The sequence below is a fragment of the Centroberyx gerrardi genome, chromosome 9 (assembly GCF_048128805.1).
Source record: "Centroberyx gerrardi isolate f3 chromosome 9, fCenGer3.hap1.cur.20231027, whole genome shotgun sequence".
NCBI classification, from domain to species: Eukaryota; Metazoa; Chordata; class Actinopteri; order Beryciformes; family Berycidae; genus Centroberyx; species Centroberyx gerrardi.
In genome coordinates, this window is record NC_136005.1 from 30,892,711 (window position 1) to 30,910,007 (window position 17,297).

Sequence of the window (17,297 nt, forward strand, 5' to 3'; positions counted from 1 at the left end):
CATGCGGTGTTCTAGAGAAGTGTACAGTCCAAAACTGGAACTTAGTGATTTGGAGCGCTGTTCTTCAGCCATCACTGGAAGACCACATTGTAACTACAGAGATATATATAGACTAAATATATAAATCTGTCGTCTGAAAACCTTGCAACTTCAATTCTTGTGATTCCCGTTTTACGTATGTTCAAGGTCTGCAACTTCCTTTTTGACTCGAGCTAAGTTGAAGCTGGCTTTCTGGAGATGTGAGAATTTCCTAGCAGGCTATTTACTGTATGGGACCTCTTTGAACAGAAAAAACCTAAATGTACTATTAGGGCCTCCTTAACCTCGTCCCATGTGACATATCGTTCTTCTTTCATTGGCAGATGCTGAAATCTCTCTAGGTGCTGGTTATCTGACGGTCTCCAGGTTTAACAAAACAACAGTTGGGAGGGCCCGCTCAGCTGTCCAGCCACCTTCAATGTTTATCCAAGTCACACGATTACTCAGAGGCCCCATTTGTGCGGGCTTTAGGTATGGCTGCTACCAACTTAATCTGCAAACAAATTCTAGCACAAGGCTACCTCAATATTCTACTAGACACTTAGGCCCTGTTTTTGCGGGCTCTGAATGATATTACCAAACAAGTTCTGAATCACTATGTTAACTCATGCTGCCAAGCTAATGCTAACACAAGGCTGACCCAAACAGCCTTGTGTTAGCACGTGTATCCATGTGGGTTTTAATTAGAATTCTGTCATGTGTATGTGTATCCATGTTCTGTATTATCCCTGCCATGTCATGTGTATCCATGTGGGTATGTCTCTATGTGGGCATAGTGCAAATGTATGTGTGGTGTATTCTAACATATCAACAGTGTTAAAGATATTGTAAAGGATGTAGGTTAGCTGTTTTATTATGAAATTTCAACAAAGTTGCACATACTTTGTCAAACGACCTAGAATACCCTGTAAATTGTAACATTTTAGCAACATTGCAGCAACGTTATTATATAAAGTACAGGAAACGTCATGCAGACCTTGAACGTTGAACAGACATTGTGTGTTTGTGGGGTATGTGTGTGTGTGTGTGTGTGTGTGTGTGTGTGTGTGTGTGTGTGTGTGTGTGTGTGTACATTCTTAAATGCTTTTATTTTGTTGTAAAGTGTTGGATTGCAGACAATTTCTCGTGGGTCACCCACATAACGTTTATGTTTATCAGCCCTCTTCAATTGCTTAAGGCCTGAGAATGAAAATAGTAATGGATTTTTTTACATATATATATATATATACATGATACAATCACTAAGTTGGTTGTAGGTTTGGCGCCCATTCGCTTTTCATTTAATCAACTGAAAATGTAAATAGAAACTGCTTCATTTGCAAATGGCAAAGCATTCATTTTCAACTGTTTCTTGGTTAAGATTTTTTTTTTTTGAGACTATGAGAATAATTAACTATCGATGTCATCTTGCATCCACGACTGGCTGCCAGCCTGGTTCAGCCATCTCAATCAATGCCCGACCAATCGATCAGAAGCGTGTGGTCCAACCAACACGACTTATTTTTCTCCCCTACTTGCCTAGCGACATTAATAAATAATTTATTAAATGGGTGAACTTTGCTCCTTGGTGCTTTACTGCAACCTGAAGACTCTTTGTGGGGCTTACCGTGTGCTAATGTGATGAATAAATCGGCTAGCAGCGAGGCTAACGTTTTTAGCAGTTGCTGGTAGTTTAGCCGGATGGATGCCGAGTTTACCTTCTCCTCTCGCCGGTCACCTGTTGTGTGTTTACACGGCTGTGCGGCGTCCAGCCAGCCGCTGGCGACAGGCGTCGGACTGGGTGAGAGAAAGAGAGGGAGAGAAAGAAAGAGAGACAGACACAGAGAGAGCGAGCGCTTTTGCAGTATTTACATGTATGTCATGCCAATAAAGCTCGTTGAATTGAAACAAAATTGAGCGAGACAGAGACAGACAGAGACTGGTTTTGTCCACAGACGCAATAGTGAAGGCAGGCAGCAACAGAGCAGGCTTAATGACAAAATGGTTGTACCGTAATTATTCTATATCAGGATGAAGAATAATAGAGAGTGGGTGTCAGTGTATGGGTGAGGGTGAATTAAGTTTGTTCATGACTGCTCTTAACCTAACTGTAATTTGAACCCTAATATCAGTCACTAACTAACTGTGTGTGTGTGTGTGTGTGTGTGTGCGCACGTGCACTTTAGGTAAGCTATTTGCAGTGTTGGGGAGTAGTGAACTACATGTAATTAAACTAGTAGTTTAACTACATTTTGCAGTAGCTTGCTGGTAGTTCAACTACATTCATGTTTGCATAGTGAAATTACTTTTTTGCCATTTTTTGTGTAGTTAACTCCTGAAACTACAAACTACTATGGCACATTATGGCGGGTGGTGCAAAAATCTGCCATAGTATTGATAATTCTTACTTGGTTACTTTCTACTGTAATTATTGTGTACATTACTTTTTACTTATTGTGAGAATCTATGTTTAGAATTTATACTGCGGGAGTGAATGGGGAGTAAGCATTCCATACTTGTTACACATGGCAATAAATGATTATTGCTATTTATTAACAAATGTTCAGAGAAGTTGTTGCATGCTATTTTAGAAGTTACCTGGCTAACTGAGTAATCCTGCTTGCTGCAATACCCCCACCTGGACTCTAGTTTCTGGAAGGCAGGTGTCTGACTGATGGACATTGTATACAAAACCAAAGCTGACATTACTTGCACTTTCCCATGAATAGTGGGGTATTTTATTTTTTGGTTTATGTATGACCTGTGAACAAGTGGGCACTTTTTGCAATAAACTCAATTGAGTGGCATTTTTTGCTGGCATGTGACTTTTTTGTATTATATTTTGTTATAATTTCATATCACATGTACACTGTCAATTTGATCATTTTTTTTTACAAAGTAGTTTGAACTACTTTTTCTAAGTAGCTTTAGTTAACCAAACTAGATTTCTCCCTAGGGTAGCTTTGCTGTAGTTCAACTACTTCCAGTGTGAAGTAATTGGTAGCTTGCAAAGCTATGCTTTCAAAGTAGCTTCCCCAACACTGGCTATTTGTCTGAGTCAGAGGGGAGACTTATTTTCATGACCCTCAATAAGCTAATGAGGGGAATACATATTACACATTATTGTTTATGTGAACTCCTTCAAACATCTGCAATGACGGTCTCTGTTGTTATTAATAGTTCTGATATGGCCAATAATGACTCATTCAAATCAACCCATCACGTGCTAAATATGTGTATTAATGTTTGCGTCAAGACATCCTGAAGCGTGGCGGGAATGCGGCAGATGCTGCGGTCGCCATAGCGGCGGCGCTGGCGGTGACAGAGCCGGGCAGCACCGGTCCCGGCGGAGACGCCTTCTGCCTCTTCTACAATGGAAACACCGGAGAGATCAGCGGAATTAACGGCAGGTAGAGACTCCTCCTGTCTACTCTGTCTCACTTAATATATGAAGCGCTTACTTGAGCGCCCACATCTCTCTCTCTCTCTCTCTCTCTCTCTCTCTCTCTCTCTCTCTCTCTCTCTCTCTCTCTCTCTCTCTCTCTCTCTCTCTCTCTCTCTCTCTCTCTCTCTCTCTCTCTCTCCCCCTCCCTCCTCAGTGGTCGTTCGCCGGCAGCCCAGACCCTGGACCTCCTGCAGGGTCGTGGTTACACTGCTGAGGCTCCTGTTCCTGCGATCCACGCCCTAAATGTGACTGTGCCAGGAGCTCCCGCATGCTGGTGTGATGCCGTACAGCTGTTTGGTAGCCACAAGGTTTGACTGTGTGTGTGTTGTGTCAGGTCTGTGTGTGTGTGTGTGTTAAGGCCCTGACACACCAAACCGACGTCAAAGAACCAGCGGTGACGAAGGCCGACTGTTGCGTCGCCTCACGTCGCCTGCGTCTGGTCCAAAAAGTTGCACCTGAACACACCGCAAAGACTACAGCCGACGGCCAACTAGCACGTACGTTCTGCGCCTGCGTGAGGGGAAATAACCATATGTCTGATAAGAAGTTGCAAATGGCACTGGCGTTGTCAGCCCTTGGTCTTTTGATTGTGGAAGAAGAAAGGAAGAGGCGGAGGCGAAAAATAAGGAGAAACCGCACTAAATGGGTGAAATCATGGATACTCCAGCGACAGGCTCAAGGGGCTCAAGGGGCTTTCCCGAACCGGTGTCGAGAGCTGGAGATAAATGAAACCTCCAATTTAAAAAATTTCGCTCGGCTCTTTCTTGTTCAGTTCCACATGTTGAAGGAATTTATCAGTCCAATCATCCAGAGGCAAAACACGAACTACCAATCAGAGTGATCTCTCTCACCGACGGGCTCCGACACTGATTCAACATGCTCAATCGGCCGAAAAGACGCCGACAGGGTCCGACTAGTGCCGACGTGCGGGACACACCGCAAAAACTAGGGACACCGACGCTTACCGACGGCCCGACATTGGCCGACGGCCGACCGTCGGCCTGGTGTGTCAGGGCCTTTAGGCTTGGGCATATCCAAAATTTAATATCACATACTGTCTCGCCAAAATATCGCGATATACAATATTATTGCGGGGGTCGTTTTTTTTTACTTTTTTATTTTTTTATTTTTAAAAATTTTATTTCTTCCAAATTACATCCAATTTCTAGGCTGTTAATAATAATAATAATATTTGATAATTGATATCGCGGGAATATCACGATACTCGAGAATATCGAATATCGGCCCAAGCCTAATGTGTGTTTGTGTGTCTGTGCGTGTAGATCTGTGTGTGCATGTGTGTGTATTTTATGCAACAATCGGAATCATAAACATCTTGAACGTAAACACTGCAAGAGTAAACGGCCCCCGGCTAGGAGGGAAATACACACACACACACACACACACACACACACACATCTGGGAGCAAGGACTCTTGAGTGTGTGTTGTAAACAGTTGTGTTCATTGCTGTCCTGGTATGTTCACAGCTGTCTGATCCAGGTATGAAGTTTTGGCTTGTCCTGTTTGGAATACCAGTAGTGGTGCTGAAGGTGAACCTAGGAGAGATAAACAAGGAGTGGACAAACCATCACTGGGCCCATGGACTGTTTATCCCTGTCCTTTATTTGGTCAGAACAGGACTTGCTTTGCTATCTGAGACAGTCTGAAAGACGAAATTATTATTTGAAAAGTAGCAAAATGTATTAAATTCAGCTGAACTGAACATAGCTAAGGAAAGAAAAATGACAACAGGAAATGAATAATGAAAAAAACATGTTCTGCATGTTGTACCACTAACCCTAAGAGTGAACCTGCAGAATGTTTTTTTCATTATTCATTTCCTGTTGTCATTTTTCTTTCCTTAGCTTAGAAGTAGGCTGGCAAATCCAATAGTTTCTTTATTTTGGTTTTTAAACTGCTCTTAAATGCAATTCCAAGTAGCATTAAAAAGGTTTGAAAAAAAAAACCTCTTAAACATGGCTTTCTGAAACCTGTAAGAGTTTAAAGGAAACATCCACCCTAAAACACTTGAACACTTAAAGACAACTATAGGTGATGTAACTTGTATTCCTGGTTCCATTTTGTTATTTGGGGCTTTATTTTTGTCATTCCCGTGGATAACTGGCCAAAGCTGTAATGGACTTTGATAGCAGAAGATTTTTCAGCGATCTAAAACATCAGCGGTAAACGTCAGGTTTTGGTGTCAGTCCCTCAGAATCAAAGAGCGAGGGCTTCTTTCTAGAGCCGCCATTTTGCACCAAGAGACGTTCAACAATCATCGGTGTTGGGGGTAACGCACTACAGTAATCAGATTACTTTTTTGTGGTAATGAGTTACTTAACGCGTTAGTTTTTCAATGTATGTAATCAGTTATTAGTTACTTTGTCAAAGTTACATTTCGCTACTTTTATTTTTCTTTCAAATGGTTCAATGTTTAGTTAATGCAAATTTTAAAAAAATAAGGTATTGTACGCTACATGTTATTAAAAGCAGACTGCAGCAGGCTGCGGTGCGGTGGAGGCTTGTAGGTTACAACTCGCTTTCAGAATGAACAACAATAAACAAGCAGAAGTTGGAGATATTCACATTACTTTGATCTGATCAAAGAGAAGGATAAGAACATTATTGTTACCTGTAAGTTTAGCTTCACTATCTAACCTGAAGATTTGAATTGAAAGCTTGTGAGCGCAGTCTGCCGTTTACTTTGAGGCCAGACCGGATCAGTTCAGGCTCCGTTGATCACCGGGGTGAAGTTAGTTTGAAGTTTGATATTCACCGGTTGATGCGCCTTTTAACGTCAATAGCTCCGTGTCGATAGCATAATGTTTCTCAAATTAGGCTTTTTTTATAGAGAGGAACACAGAGCCAATGTTTCACAGTGTTGATAAAGTCAAAATCACCTACGGTTGTGATGCAGTGGCGGCAGAAAGGCATCCAGTCGGTCCAAGCCCCCACTGAGTATTTACTGTGGAACCAGGTGACTGAAAGCACCTTGATGTTTTCTTTAGACAACAGTAGATTGTTTCTTCAGGCTGTGACCCAGACGTGATGATTAGTGATGATTTCTGTACATTAAGAGTGATGACATCAGCAGAGACGTATTTTAAAGGCATGTTTTTAAGTGGGTAACGTGAAAGTACTCTAACGCGTTACTTTTAATAAAGACTAACTTAGTAGCGTAACTAGTTACTATTTAGGGCAAGTAACGAAGTAAAGTAACTAGTTAGTTTCAAAAGTAACTTTCCCCAACACTGACAATTATACAGGGAGAAATCCATCATAGAAGAGGCAGAGAGACCAATTTTTCCACCAGTAGTAGCCTCAAAAGACCAGAATGCAATGCAGCTACAAGACCTTTTTGCATTCTAAGTAAGGGGGGGTGACTCTCACGTTTTCTCAACTGGAGAAACTATCGCTGAGGGTGGATTTGTCCTTTAACAGGCAAGGAAAACCCTGATAGGAAATTACAAACTGGCTTTCGTCTCATATCCACACATATCCTGTCAAACAGTGACTCAACGCTTCCTGCTTAGCGAGGCTTCCTGTGAGGTAATGAGCGTGCGCTTCCTCTGCCCGTGTCCCCAGCTCTCCCTGCAGGAGGTGCTGGGCGGGGCAGCGGAGCTGGCGGAGGCGGGGTTCCCTGTCGCCGAGGTAACCGCTCACCACTGGGGGCAACGGGCGGACGCCCTGCGGCATGCCGGGAAGGAACTGGGTGGAGACCTTCTGATTGACGGCCGAGCGCCCAATCATGGACAATTATTCCGAAACCCCGCCCTGGCGCAGACCCTGAAGGTAGGCGGTGGCACCGAAAAACGGAAATAAACAAAAAATGACTAAACTTGACTTAACCTGCCATATGGGTAGACCTTGGATGAACCAAGGGGCATGCTGGGTAATTAACCCTGACTCCATAACCCTGATGGGACTGATTATGGGAGGAAAACGGGGGAAGAGGGAGGGAGAAGTAGGGTTTGAGAGCGAGGGGGGAAAAGATAAGAGAAGAGAAGGAAGGGTGGATGGGAGGGAGTGACAGGAGGAAAAGGAAGGCAAGGGGGGAAGAGGGAGGGAAAGGAAAGGTGAAGGAGGTGAGAGAACGGGGGAGAAGCACGGATGATGGGGAGAGGTGAAAGAAGGGAGGGAGACACGGAAGGATGGGAGGGGAGGAGGTGAAAGGGTGAGTGGTAGAAAGAAGGAAGAGCAGGAAGCGGGTTTGTTATTCTAATCCGCTAAAATCACAACAAAGAACCCTATCAAAATAAAAGAGAGAGAGGGAAAAAAGGAAGGATGGAAGAGAAATGGAGAATGTGACACTAAAACTCTCCATTGAAGCCATTTTAGGTGGGGTGCATTTTTTTCCAAGTCCTCATCTCCCTTCTGTGTGTGTGTGTGTATGTGTGTGTACATTGTGATATTCATAGCACCACGCTCATTCTGTGGCTTCCGGTCTGAGAGACTTCAATAGAACTATGGCTGTCCCCGCTATGTGTGTGTGTGTGTGTGTGTGTGTGTGTGTGTCACCACTAGGGTATGTAGATGGTAGGTGAGCTGTATTGATCCGTCATGTACTGATTGACGCTCTGCTTTACTGATGCAGTCATTAGCTTAGTCATTAGCGATGCAAGCAATGCCAAGAACACCCACCCACCCACACACCCACCCACCCACACACACACACACACACACACACACACACACACACACACATGTTCCTGAGACAGTTAAACAATAGCCGTGACCTCAGCCTTATTGATGGATGGTTTCCATGGCATCATAAGGGTCATTCCTCAGCGATGACCGGGTGTGTTACTCCCTAGCTGTGTACAGTCACACAATCACACACATACACTCCCCCCTTTGTTATATGAACACGTTGATCGGATTGGTAGATATGCGCGATGAAAGTCGACACGTCACCCGCATATTTTCCATTATGCTGAGCGTCAAATCACTAAAATCACATTTCCCCTGCTTTTCTGTTTGGGAAAGACAGAGGCAACAGAAAAAACATCACCTCAAATCAAATTGGAAAGCAAAATATACGATTATTTTTCAATCAGTGACACGCACAGAAACCATAAAAGCTTTGATTGATGAATTGGTTGATTGATGTGTGTTGATGGACCGATGTGACGACAGGAGCTAGGCGAGTGCGGAAAGCCGGCGTTTTACCGGGGCAGAGTGGCCCGAGCCATTGTTGATGTCATCAGCCAACATGGGGGAGTCATGACCCTGGATGACCTCAGCAGCCATGACAGTCAGGTCATCACTCCCATCAGCACAGACTACAAGGTGGGGTCGGCAAACTGAGACACTTATTTTACTTAAAGGATAACGCTGGTGTTTTTAAATACATTTCTTACCGTCAACAAATCGTATGAAAATAACAAAATCAACAATGCATTTGCTCTACTCCTGTTACTTTCCCACTTCCCACGTACTGTTTTTAGCCGTCAACCCGGAAGTCATTGGCTCCAATTGTAAGCTAAAAACCTTGAAATACAGCTCACAAAGACATAGTTTACATTTTAAAAATCGCTAACTGTTACCATGAAAAGTCAGGCTGTTGTAGTTATTACCAAATCAAATTCAAATGGGAACCAATTCTTCATTACGCCGGGGACTATTTTCGGTGCTACGGAACTACTTTCCTGAGATGGAAAACGTGTTTATGGTCGGCTTATTAAGTTGTTTGAGGAAAAAGTCGGCCGACCCGGTGCATCGCGATGATGAAATATGCTGCCAGAGCAGCGGCATGGCTCTGTGACGTGTTTTTAATAGTTTTTGAATAAGGGTGCTCCGATCAGGATTTTTGGGGCTGATCATCGATCACCGATCGCTGGAAGCAGTATCGGCCGATACCGATCACGGGGTCTATTTGAAGCCTTCTATTCATTGTGTAGCATTATTTATTTATTTAACTATTCTTAACAACATTGTATATTAAGTATTAAAATTAAGAGATGAGAAAGTATCATGAATTGACAACTGTTTATTGGCAGGCAACATGTGCAACGTATTCCACTTTCTCTCTTAGAGACACAACTTAAACCATAGCAGCCTACGCTTGGTTATTGGGAGCAGCTTAGAGCTTAACAAATATAGCTTTCCTGTGGAATAAAATAAATAACGTTTTATAAAATAAAAATTTGAATAAAAGCTAAATGTGCACAACACACCAAGTTAGAACAATAAATTATATATAGGCCTACTGAGGCAACAAAAATCAGTTCCAATAGACGGAAAACACAGGGCCTTTATCAATTTACTCCAACTTTAGAGACTATAAAAACTGCAACATAACAAAATATTTTTCAATATTAATCTGGATTGAGGGAGCAAACATTCAGAGTCAGAGTTAAAAAGTAAATATTAACGTTTTCAGTCCACTCTGGATACTGACTAGCACCTACAGTAGCCTATATACAGCTAATCTCCTAGTCTCGGAAACCCAGCTGTATTCCGAATAACGTTAATAACCCTTAGTTCTTCTTTTTGGGAATTCAGCCGGTCGTCTTCTTGGCATGGAAAAAAAAATATCCCTCCCGCCCGCGTGTGCAATGGGAGGCAAACAGACGGGTCCGGTGAGAGAGAGAGCGAGCGAGACAGAGAGAGAGACAGAGAGACAGAGAGCGAGAGAGAGCGCGACACACACACACAGAGAGAGAGAGAGAGAGAGAGGGAGAGCGCGAGAGGCAGAGAGAGAGAGCGAGAGACAGACCGCACAAAGAGACTACTTCTGTTTGGATCTCTTCCCAACTCGTCTCTCCCTAACATTTTTGCAAATTTATTGTCTTTTTCAGACACCTGGTAGAACTGCCAGGCCGGTGAAGCCATTTTAGCGGCGCGTAGAGAAATTGTCTCGCGTGTTTTGCGTCATCTGATCGGCTCTTCTGATCGGCCTTTATAGAGACCACCGATCAAACTATTTAGAACGATCGGAGCACCCTTATTTTTTAATACAATGGAGTTCTATGGCTGCTGGAACATGACTTTATTGGGCATCGGCTACATGGACGAGACTTGTTAGCAAAACAAATTCATTGCTGCTTTTGTTATTTTCATAGGATTTGTTGACAGTAAGAAATGCATTAAAAACACCAGCCTTATCCTTTACCACTTATTTTAATACCCTGATAATGTGTACAGTGTACAAAAATGAATTTATTATTCATCTGCTGCCCTGTTTGTACCTGTCTTGTGTGTTCAGGGTGTGCGTCTATGGGAGCCTCCTCCTAACAGTCAGGGGTTGGCTGCCCTGTTGGTGCTCAACATCCTGGATAACTTCCCTCTCAAAGGTAACCACAGGCCACACTGCAGCAGTATCTCAAATGAAGATATTATGAGTCCAGTGATGCTGATGGGTCACAAACTTTACATACAAATTGTATGTAAAGAGTCAAGTGCTAAAGTTAAGGTTTGCTTGCTGGTAGATCTATGTTAAGTAATAATCCTTGACATTTTCAAATAAATAAATGTCCATTTTGCTACTCTCTATCACAGATTGATATAACACAATAGTGATTCAGCCTATATCCAGTTCAAGAAAACATTTACATTTGCTGTTCTAAACACCCGGTGTCTGGTAGCTCTTTCCTGGGGAAAAAACCTGTTGCACATTAAGTGATGCATTTTACATTTCCACCAGCAGCAACAGCGATTTGGAATAAACAGAAGAAGAACTGGGTAGTTAGCATGAGCAGTGATAGCCACCATGACTGAACAGACAAAGAAAAGAGAAACTCAAACTGCATCAACAGAAAATCCAAGGAAAAAGACAAAGTCACAGTACTGGATACACTGTTTGATTGACAGCTGATCTCTGGGAAGAGCAGTGCAGAAACACCACAGCAATGAGGCTGAGCAACAAAGATGGAGACAACATTCCAAATAATGGTTCTCTAAACTTTTGAAGGAAAAATACCCCAAAAACGTCAAATCCCTAATAATCCAAAGTCAAACAAGGAACATTTGAACAAAGACAGTGACAAATATTGGTTTTGGAAATCGCACTACATGACATGAAACAGTCAGGTAAGGATAATGGAATTTGATTTGCGACACTCTTTGGGAACCCTGATGATTCAGCGTCTTTGTGTCTGTGTGTTTACAGCTGTGGGCCACAACAGCTCTGACTACATCCATGTGTTGGTGGAGGCTGTCCGTCTGGCCCTAACAGACGCTCTGCGTAACCTTAGCGACCCGGACCGTGTCACCATCCCTCTGGAAAGCCTATTGGATAAGGATTACAGCCACCAGCGAGCCCAGCGCATCAGCATGGACAGGTGTGTGTGTGTGTGTGTGTGTGTGTCTCAGTATGTGTGTGTGTTGATACCAATGTGTACCAGTCTTTCTCTGTTTACTTTAGATAGAACTGTTGACTTTTTACTTTCCCCTGACCCCAATGTCCATCCCTTCATGCCTTGTCCCACCTCCACCCTGTGTGTGTGTATGTGTGTGTGTGTGTGTGTGTGTGTGTGTGTGTGTGTGTGTGTGTGTGCGTGTATGTGCGTGTGTGTGTGTGTTTTGGCAACAGCGAGTGTATTTAGTGATCATTACCGTAGACTTTGAACTTTTGGTTTTGATCAGCTGTAAGACAAACACACCCAGACTTATAAACCTATAAAACATAATGATGCTCAACAAACACACACACACACACACACACACACACAGAGACAATCCCAAAATTGTTGTTGTTTTATTTCCTAATAACCTTAGAGATATTATGAGTTGTATGTGCCCACATTAACCAACACACACACACACAGACACACACATACACACACACACACCTAACCCTAACTTTTACCGTAATTTGAACCCTAATGTCAGTCTTTATCACTAACACTAAAATAAGCATTGTCTTGTCTGTGTGTGTGTGTGTGTGTGTTTCCACAGGGCCATGGAGGGAGTGGAGCCTGGCCTGATGACAGGAAGTGACACGGTCTATTTCTGTGTGATTGACAGCCAGGGGAATGCCTGTTCGTTTGTCAACAGCGTCTATATGGGCTTTGGAACTGGGCTGGTCCCAAAAGACTGTGGATTCTCACTACAGGTCTGAGAGGTCTAAGAGTGTGTGTGTGTGATTCTCTATTCATTCAGTAGCTGCTACCACAGTGAGAACAATACCACCTCTGCCGAAGATTATGTTAAAAGTTAAAGGTCCCATATTCTCCACTTTCCAGTGTTTTATTTTCTGTCTTGAGGTCCATTCAAAGCTGTGTGTGTGGTGTCATGTACCAAAAACACTCTCAATCCATTTTTACACCTTCATTTTCCAGCATCTCTCTGAGCCTTACCAAGAACAGGCTGTTTCTGTCTCTGTGTCTTTAAGGCTCATTAATATTAACGACCCCTCTGTTCTGATTGGCTAACCGTTTTAAGAGTGAAACGTGAGACACCGCGGCCCGGCAGCTACAGGTAGGGAAAACTCTCCGGTAATAAACAATGACAACCGCTCAACCGCTTTGAAAAAAACACTTTGTTAGTCTATTATTTCTTACAAAAATGATAATACATCCAACTCCTTTATAATCAAAGAGGCAAGGGAAATCCCGTTTTCCACAATATGGGACCTTTAATAAAAGTCAGCCAGCTAAAATAATAATAATCCAAATAAATAATAATGTTTTTTAAATAGCACTTATCTAAAATGCAGAATTTAGTGCTTTGAAGGAAGGTGAAAAAAAACAGTAAAATTCATAATGAGGAGACAAAATAGGAAACACAATTAAGAGAAAACGGGTCAAAAGAAGAATAAATAAATAAATACATGACATAAACAAAACACTCTCTCTTTACATTTCCTCTTTCTCAGAATCGCGGTGCCAGCTTCTCTCTGCATCGTAACCATAGCAACTGTGTTGCCGGGGGGAAGCGGCCGTACCACACCCTAATGCCTGCCCTCCTCACCGACTCCGCCCACAAGTCGCACAAGCCACGCCTCCTCGCCACACTCGGGGTGATGGGAGCTTTTATGCAGCCGCAAGGACATGTCCAGGTACACAAAATTAAATTGTAAATTTTTTGTAAATAAATTGTTGATTATAATTATTATTGGTTATTTTGGTCTAGATTTTTGGCAGTCTGCAGAATATGTCCTTGACTTTTTACTCATCAGTTAAATCGTACAGACACACTCACCTATAGACACACACACACCTGCTTATAAGTGTATATACAGATCACAAAAGCACACATGCGTTCATAACACACTGGTAGATACACAGATACACACAAACTAGAGCAGAATAGAGTGGAATAGAGAACAAATACAATTAGAGTGTGGCTGCCAAAAGAAGAGCCTGTTTAGTGTGTTTAGTGTGTTAAAGTGTTCCAGACAGGCAAAATATTCTAGATTTTGATATATTTTGCATATTTTGGTACAATTTTAATAGATTATAAAGGCATTGAATCAAATCACGTCAGCGAGAAGCAGCTAAAATGACTTGAAAATAGCTGGTTCAGTCTGACTCTTCAGTATAATGTGTTGATAGTTGTTGTTTCTCTTGTGTTGTAGGTGTTGCTGAACATGCTGGAGTTTGGGATGAACCCTCAACAGGCTCTGGACGCACCAAGAGTCTATATACACTATGACCACAAAGGTACCCCCCCTCCTCTCCCCCATGCACACACACACACACACACACACACACACACACACACACACACATACATACATACATACACAATGCAAACATGTTTCAGCATCATTTGAATGTTTTCCCATACCTATATGTGTGTGTGTGTGTGTGTGTGTGTGTTTAGTCAAACTACTGTCCGGTGGTGTACTTCCTGTTGTGAGGATAAGGTTAGTACAGTAATACAGTAATGTTAGTTGCAGTTAATGCAGTCATGTTAGGCTGCTTGGATTTATAATGCCAGAGTATGTGCTGCATACGAGAAGAGGATTCTGGGAGTCATTGAAAAATCACAGCTTAGGTGTGAATCTTTATGGTTAACTTTTAACAATAATACGTTTACTTCATGTTATTAATAATGGTCACGAGAGAGTAACCCAGTTTTCTGTCCCATGCTCACGTAAAGCACTTTATTATGGCTTCCTTCTAAAGGTCCATTAAGCCATATTTCTATCGCCAAGAAACGTACACGGTTTGGCGTCCAGCGGTAGTCCAATTGATGAATAGATAGAAAGGCAACGTGTGTGTGTTTGTGTGTGTGTGTGTCAAACTACGCTATAGTGACCAAAACAGGATATGCCGCGGCAACCCAAAGTACAAAAAAAAAACCTTAAACTTTCACTTTGAACACGTAACTTAGCTTAAAACCCGTTGAAAAACTATTTCGGCTCTTGGCGTCCTGAAGCCGCATGCACTGTGCACAGCCGGTACTAATGACCATGACGCCATCAATGGATGCTAATTTATCAACAATTCAATGCCGAGGTTGGCCACATGGGGCACATATACCAACCACACAGTCTAACAGAATACTTCTTTATTTGGCTCCTACACACTTGTTATCAATATCTTATTCTGATTGGTCGGTGTGTCTATTCAGCTGATCAGTGGTTGGTTAATCTGGAGGAGGGGGTGGACCAGGAGGTGGCTGAGGAGCTGAGAAGGCGGGGCCACCAAGTCAACTGGCCAATCACAGGTACCCTGTTTATTTACACAATTACTGTTTGTAGTAGTCTTTTAATATCTATTATTTAAATAAACAACTGCTAGCTGACTGCTATCAAACGCATTCATGACACATTTTGTAATACATTTCTATTTAAAGGTATTACATTTTTAAACAATTTTTGATACCTTGCTATAATTACCGTAAACAAATAAGACCATTTTCCAGTTTTGTGCCGTAAAGCAATCTCCATTTGTGAAGTAAAGCAGATTTCCTATGAAATCCAACCTGGTGACACACAATGTAAAATGCAGTGTAGAGGCTACTGATGTCCTTTGCGGTGGTTTTGTTGTTGTTTGTTGTTGTTTATGGTAATTATACTAATGTTTCAAAATTAATGTGGTAATGATTTGTTGATGATAAAAGTTTAGCACCTTTATATGCAATGTCAACTGGAAATTAAGAATTTCTTAATTTTTGAAATTAATTCTTGATAATGTGTTTTATAATATTTAAAGGCTCGGGTTATGAAAAGACTTGACGCAAAATAGAATTCCTAATTTCTTTCTTCCTTCTTTCCCTCCATCCATCTATCCATCCATCCATTTTGTTGTACTGCCTTTTATTCAAAGCCAAATCAGTGAAGCCATCGTGTTGCTGTCCTAATAAATGTTTCTGGCATCGTCGTACCTACAGTTTCACTGTTTGCATGATGTGTGAGTTATGACTCTCTTGGTGTCAAGTTTTGATAATAATTAACAAACAGAACAAATAAAAGGCACCAAATGCCCAACCCAGTGCTCATCGCTCAACCACACAAGCCGTGTGCATCTCTCACCCGCCACCCTCTATGTCCCGCCTCATGATTTTAGCGCCACCTAGCGTGTTTTGTTCATTTATCCATTCATTCGTCCACTCGCAGGCCACCAGAGGTCTCAGTTTGGGCGGGGACAGATCATCACAGTGGGGGATTGGTGGAACCCATCTGTCAATCAAGCCGATGGTCCGACCAGGGTGCTGTGGGCGGGATCGGACCCGAGAGCAGATGGATGTGCTCAGGGCTACTAGACGCTCTCTTCTCTTTTCTTCTCTTCTCTTCTCTTCTCTTCTCTTCTCTTCTCTTCTCTTCCTTTTTCTTTTCTTTTCTTCTCTTCTCTTCTCTTCCCTTCTCTTCCCATCTCTTCTCTTCTCTTCTCTTCTCTTCCCTTCTCTCTTAAAATAGAGCAACACAAAACACTGAACATCTTTGTGTGCGATGATGCATTACAGACCAGAGACGCCCTTCTTCAACTCTCTTTGTATTTTTGGCATAGACAATTATCTGTTTCCATCTCTTTATTTACTATTTACCATTATCACACTACTGTAGCTAGACTGACTTTTAACACTCACTTTAATAGATTTAATATGGGAGTCGTGTGTCTCTGATGTGCTGTTTGTCAGAAATTACTAAAACTATAACTATAACTTCAGGCTTAAGTCTCCAAAATACTTCTATAAATTATGGTTATGTCTTTACTGAGGGTGATTATCATTTTATGAAGACAAATAAATTCACTTCAGAATTCATGTCGATCAAGTCCATCAGTGTTGGTTGGTTGATTAGATTCCAATTTTAAAGTGGAGGATGATCGTTTCTGTTATTGGAAACAAACATTTAATAGTCTGTATTTCAAATATCTTGATCAACAAGTGATACTGAATCTGTTTGTAATGATTTTGTATAGCTTTCACAAAGGCAAATAAATTTATTTTTATGTTGACTTCCTGCTTGTCTGAGTCATGGCTGCTGAGGAACCCAGCGTTCCCCTTCGTCACCCCATGACCACTCTCTAGGTGTCATCTGAGGGGACCCACCCGTCTCTCTGACACACACACACACACACACACACACACACTGTACATACTGTATTAGGGACACTTATTGATTTCCCTTACATTTTCCCTTACAAAGTGACTCACACACACAATGCCCACTGAAGTGTCTCACTCACAGTTGTTGTGTCCCCCACCAAGCTTGTGTTTATGTGTGTGACACTACAGTGAGTGGTATGTGAGAAAAAGACACTATAGTGGGTGTTGCGCGCGCGTGTGTGTTTTATCTGCGAGTGTATTTTTAGCTGTAGGGAAACGCCTTGTTGCCCCTCAACACACCACTCAGCCGGGGTAAATAAAGAAGGTACATTGCACTAGATAAGCCTGCACAGCTGCAGCACGCACAGTCAGTTTTGAGGATGTGAGCAGTGG

At 42.3% G+C, this 17,297-nt stretch overlaps 1 protein-coding gene across 1 annotated transcript; it reads left to right on the forward strand.

The window, feature by feature from the left end:
• The first annotated feature begins 1,719 nt into the window (after positions 1-1,719).
• LOC139931664 (glutathione hydrolase-like YwrD proenzyme) lies at positions 1,720-16,733 on the forward strand. Its single transcript, XM_071925229.2, has 12 exons — positions 1,720-1,819; positions 3,275-3,428; positions 3,618-3,771; positions 7,050-7,256; positions 8,601-8,753; positions 10,672-10,759; positions 11,575-11,746; positions 12,363-12,519; positions 13,282-13,464; positions 13,984-14,068; positions 14,985-15,080; positions 15,973-16,733. The coding sequence occupies exons 1-12, from the start codon at positions 1,720-1,722 to the stop codon at positions 16,116-16,118; spliced, it is 1,695 nt and encodes a 564-aa protein (XP_071781330.1). The 3' UTR covers positions 16,119-16,733.
• The last annotated feature ends 564 nt before the right edge of the window (positions 16,734-17,297 follow it).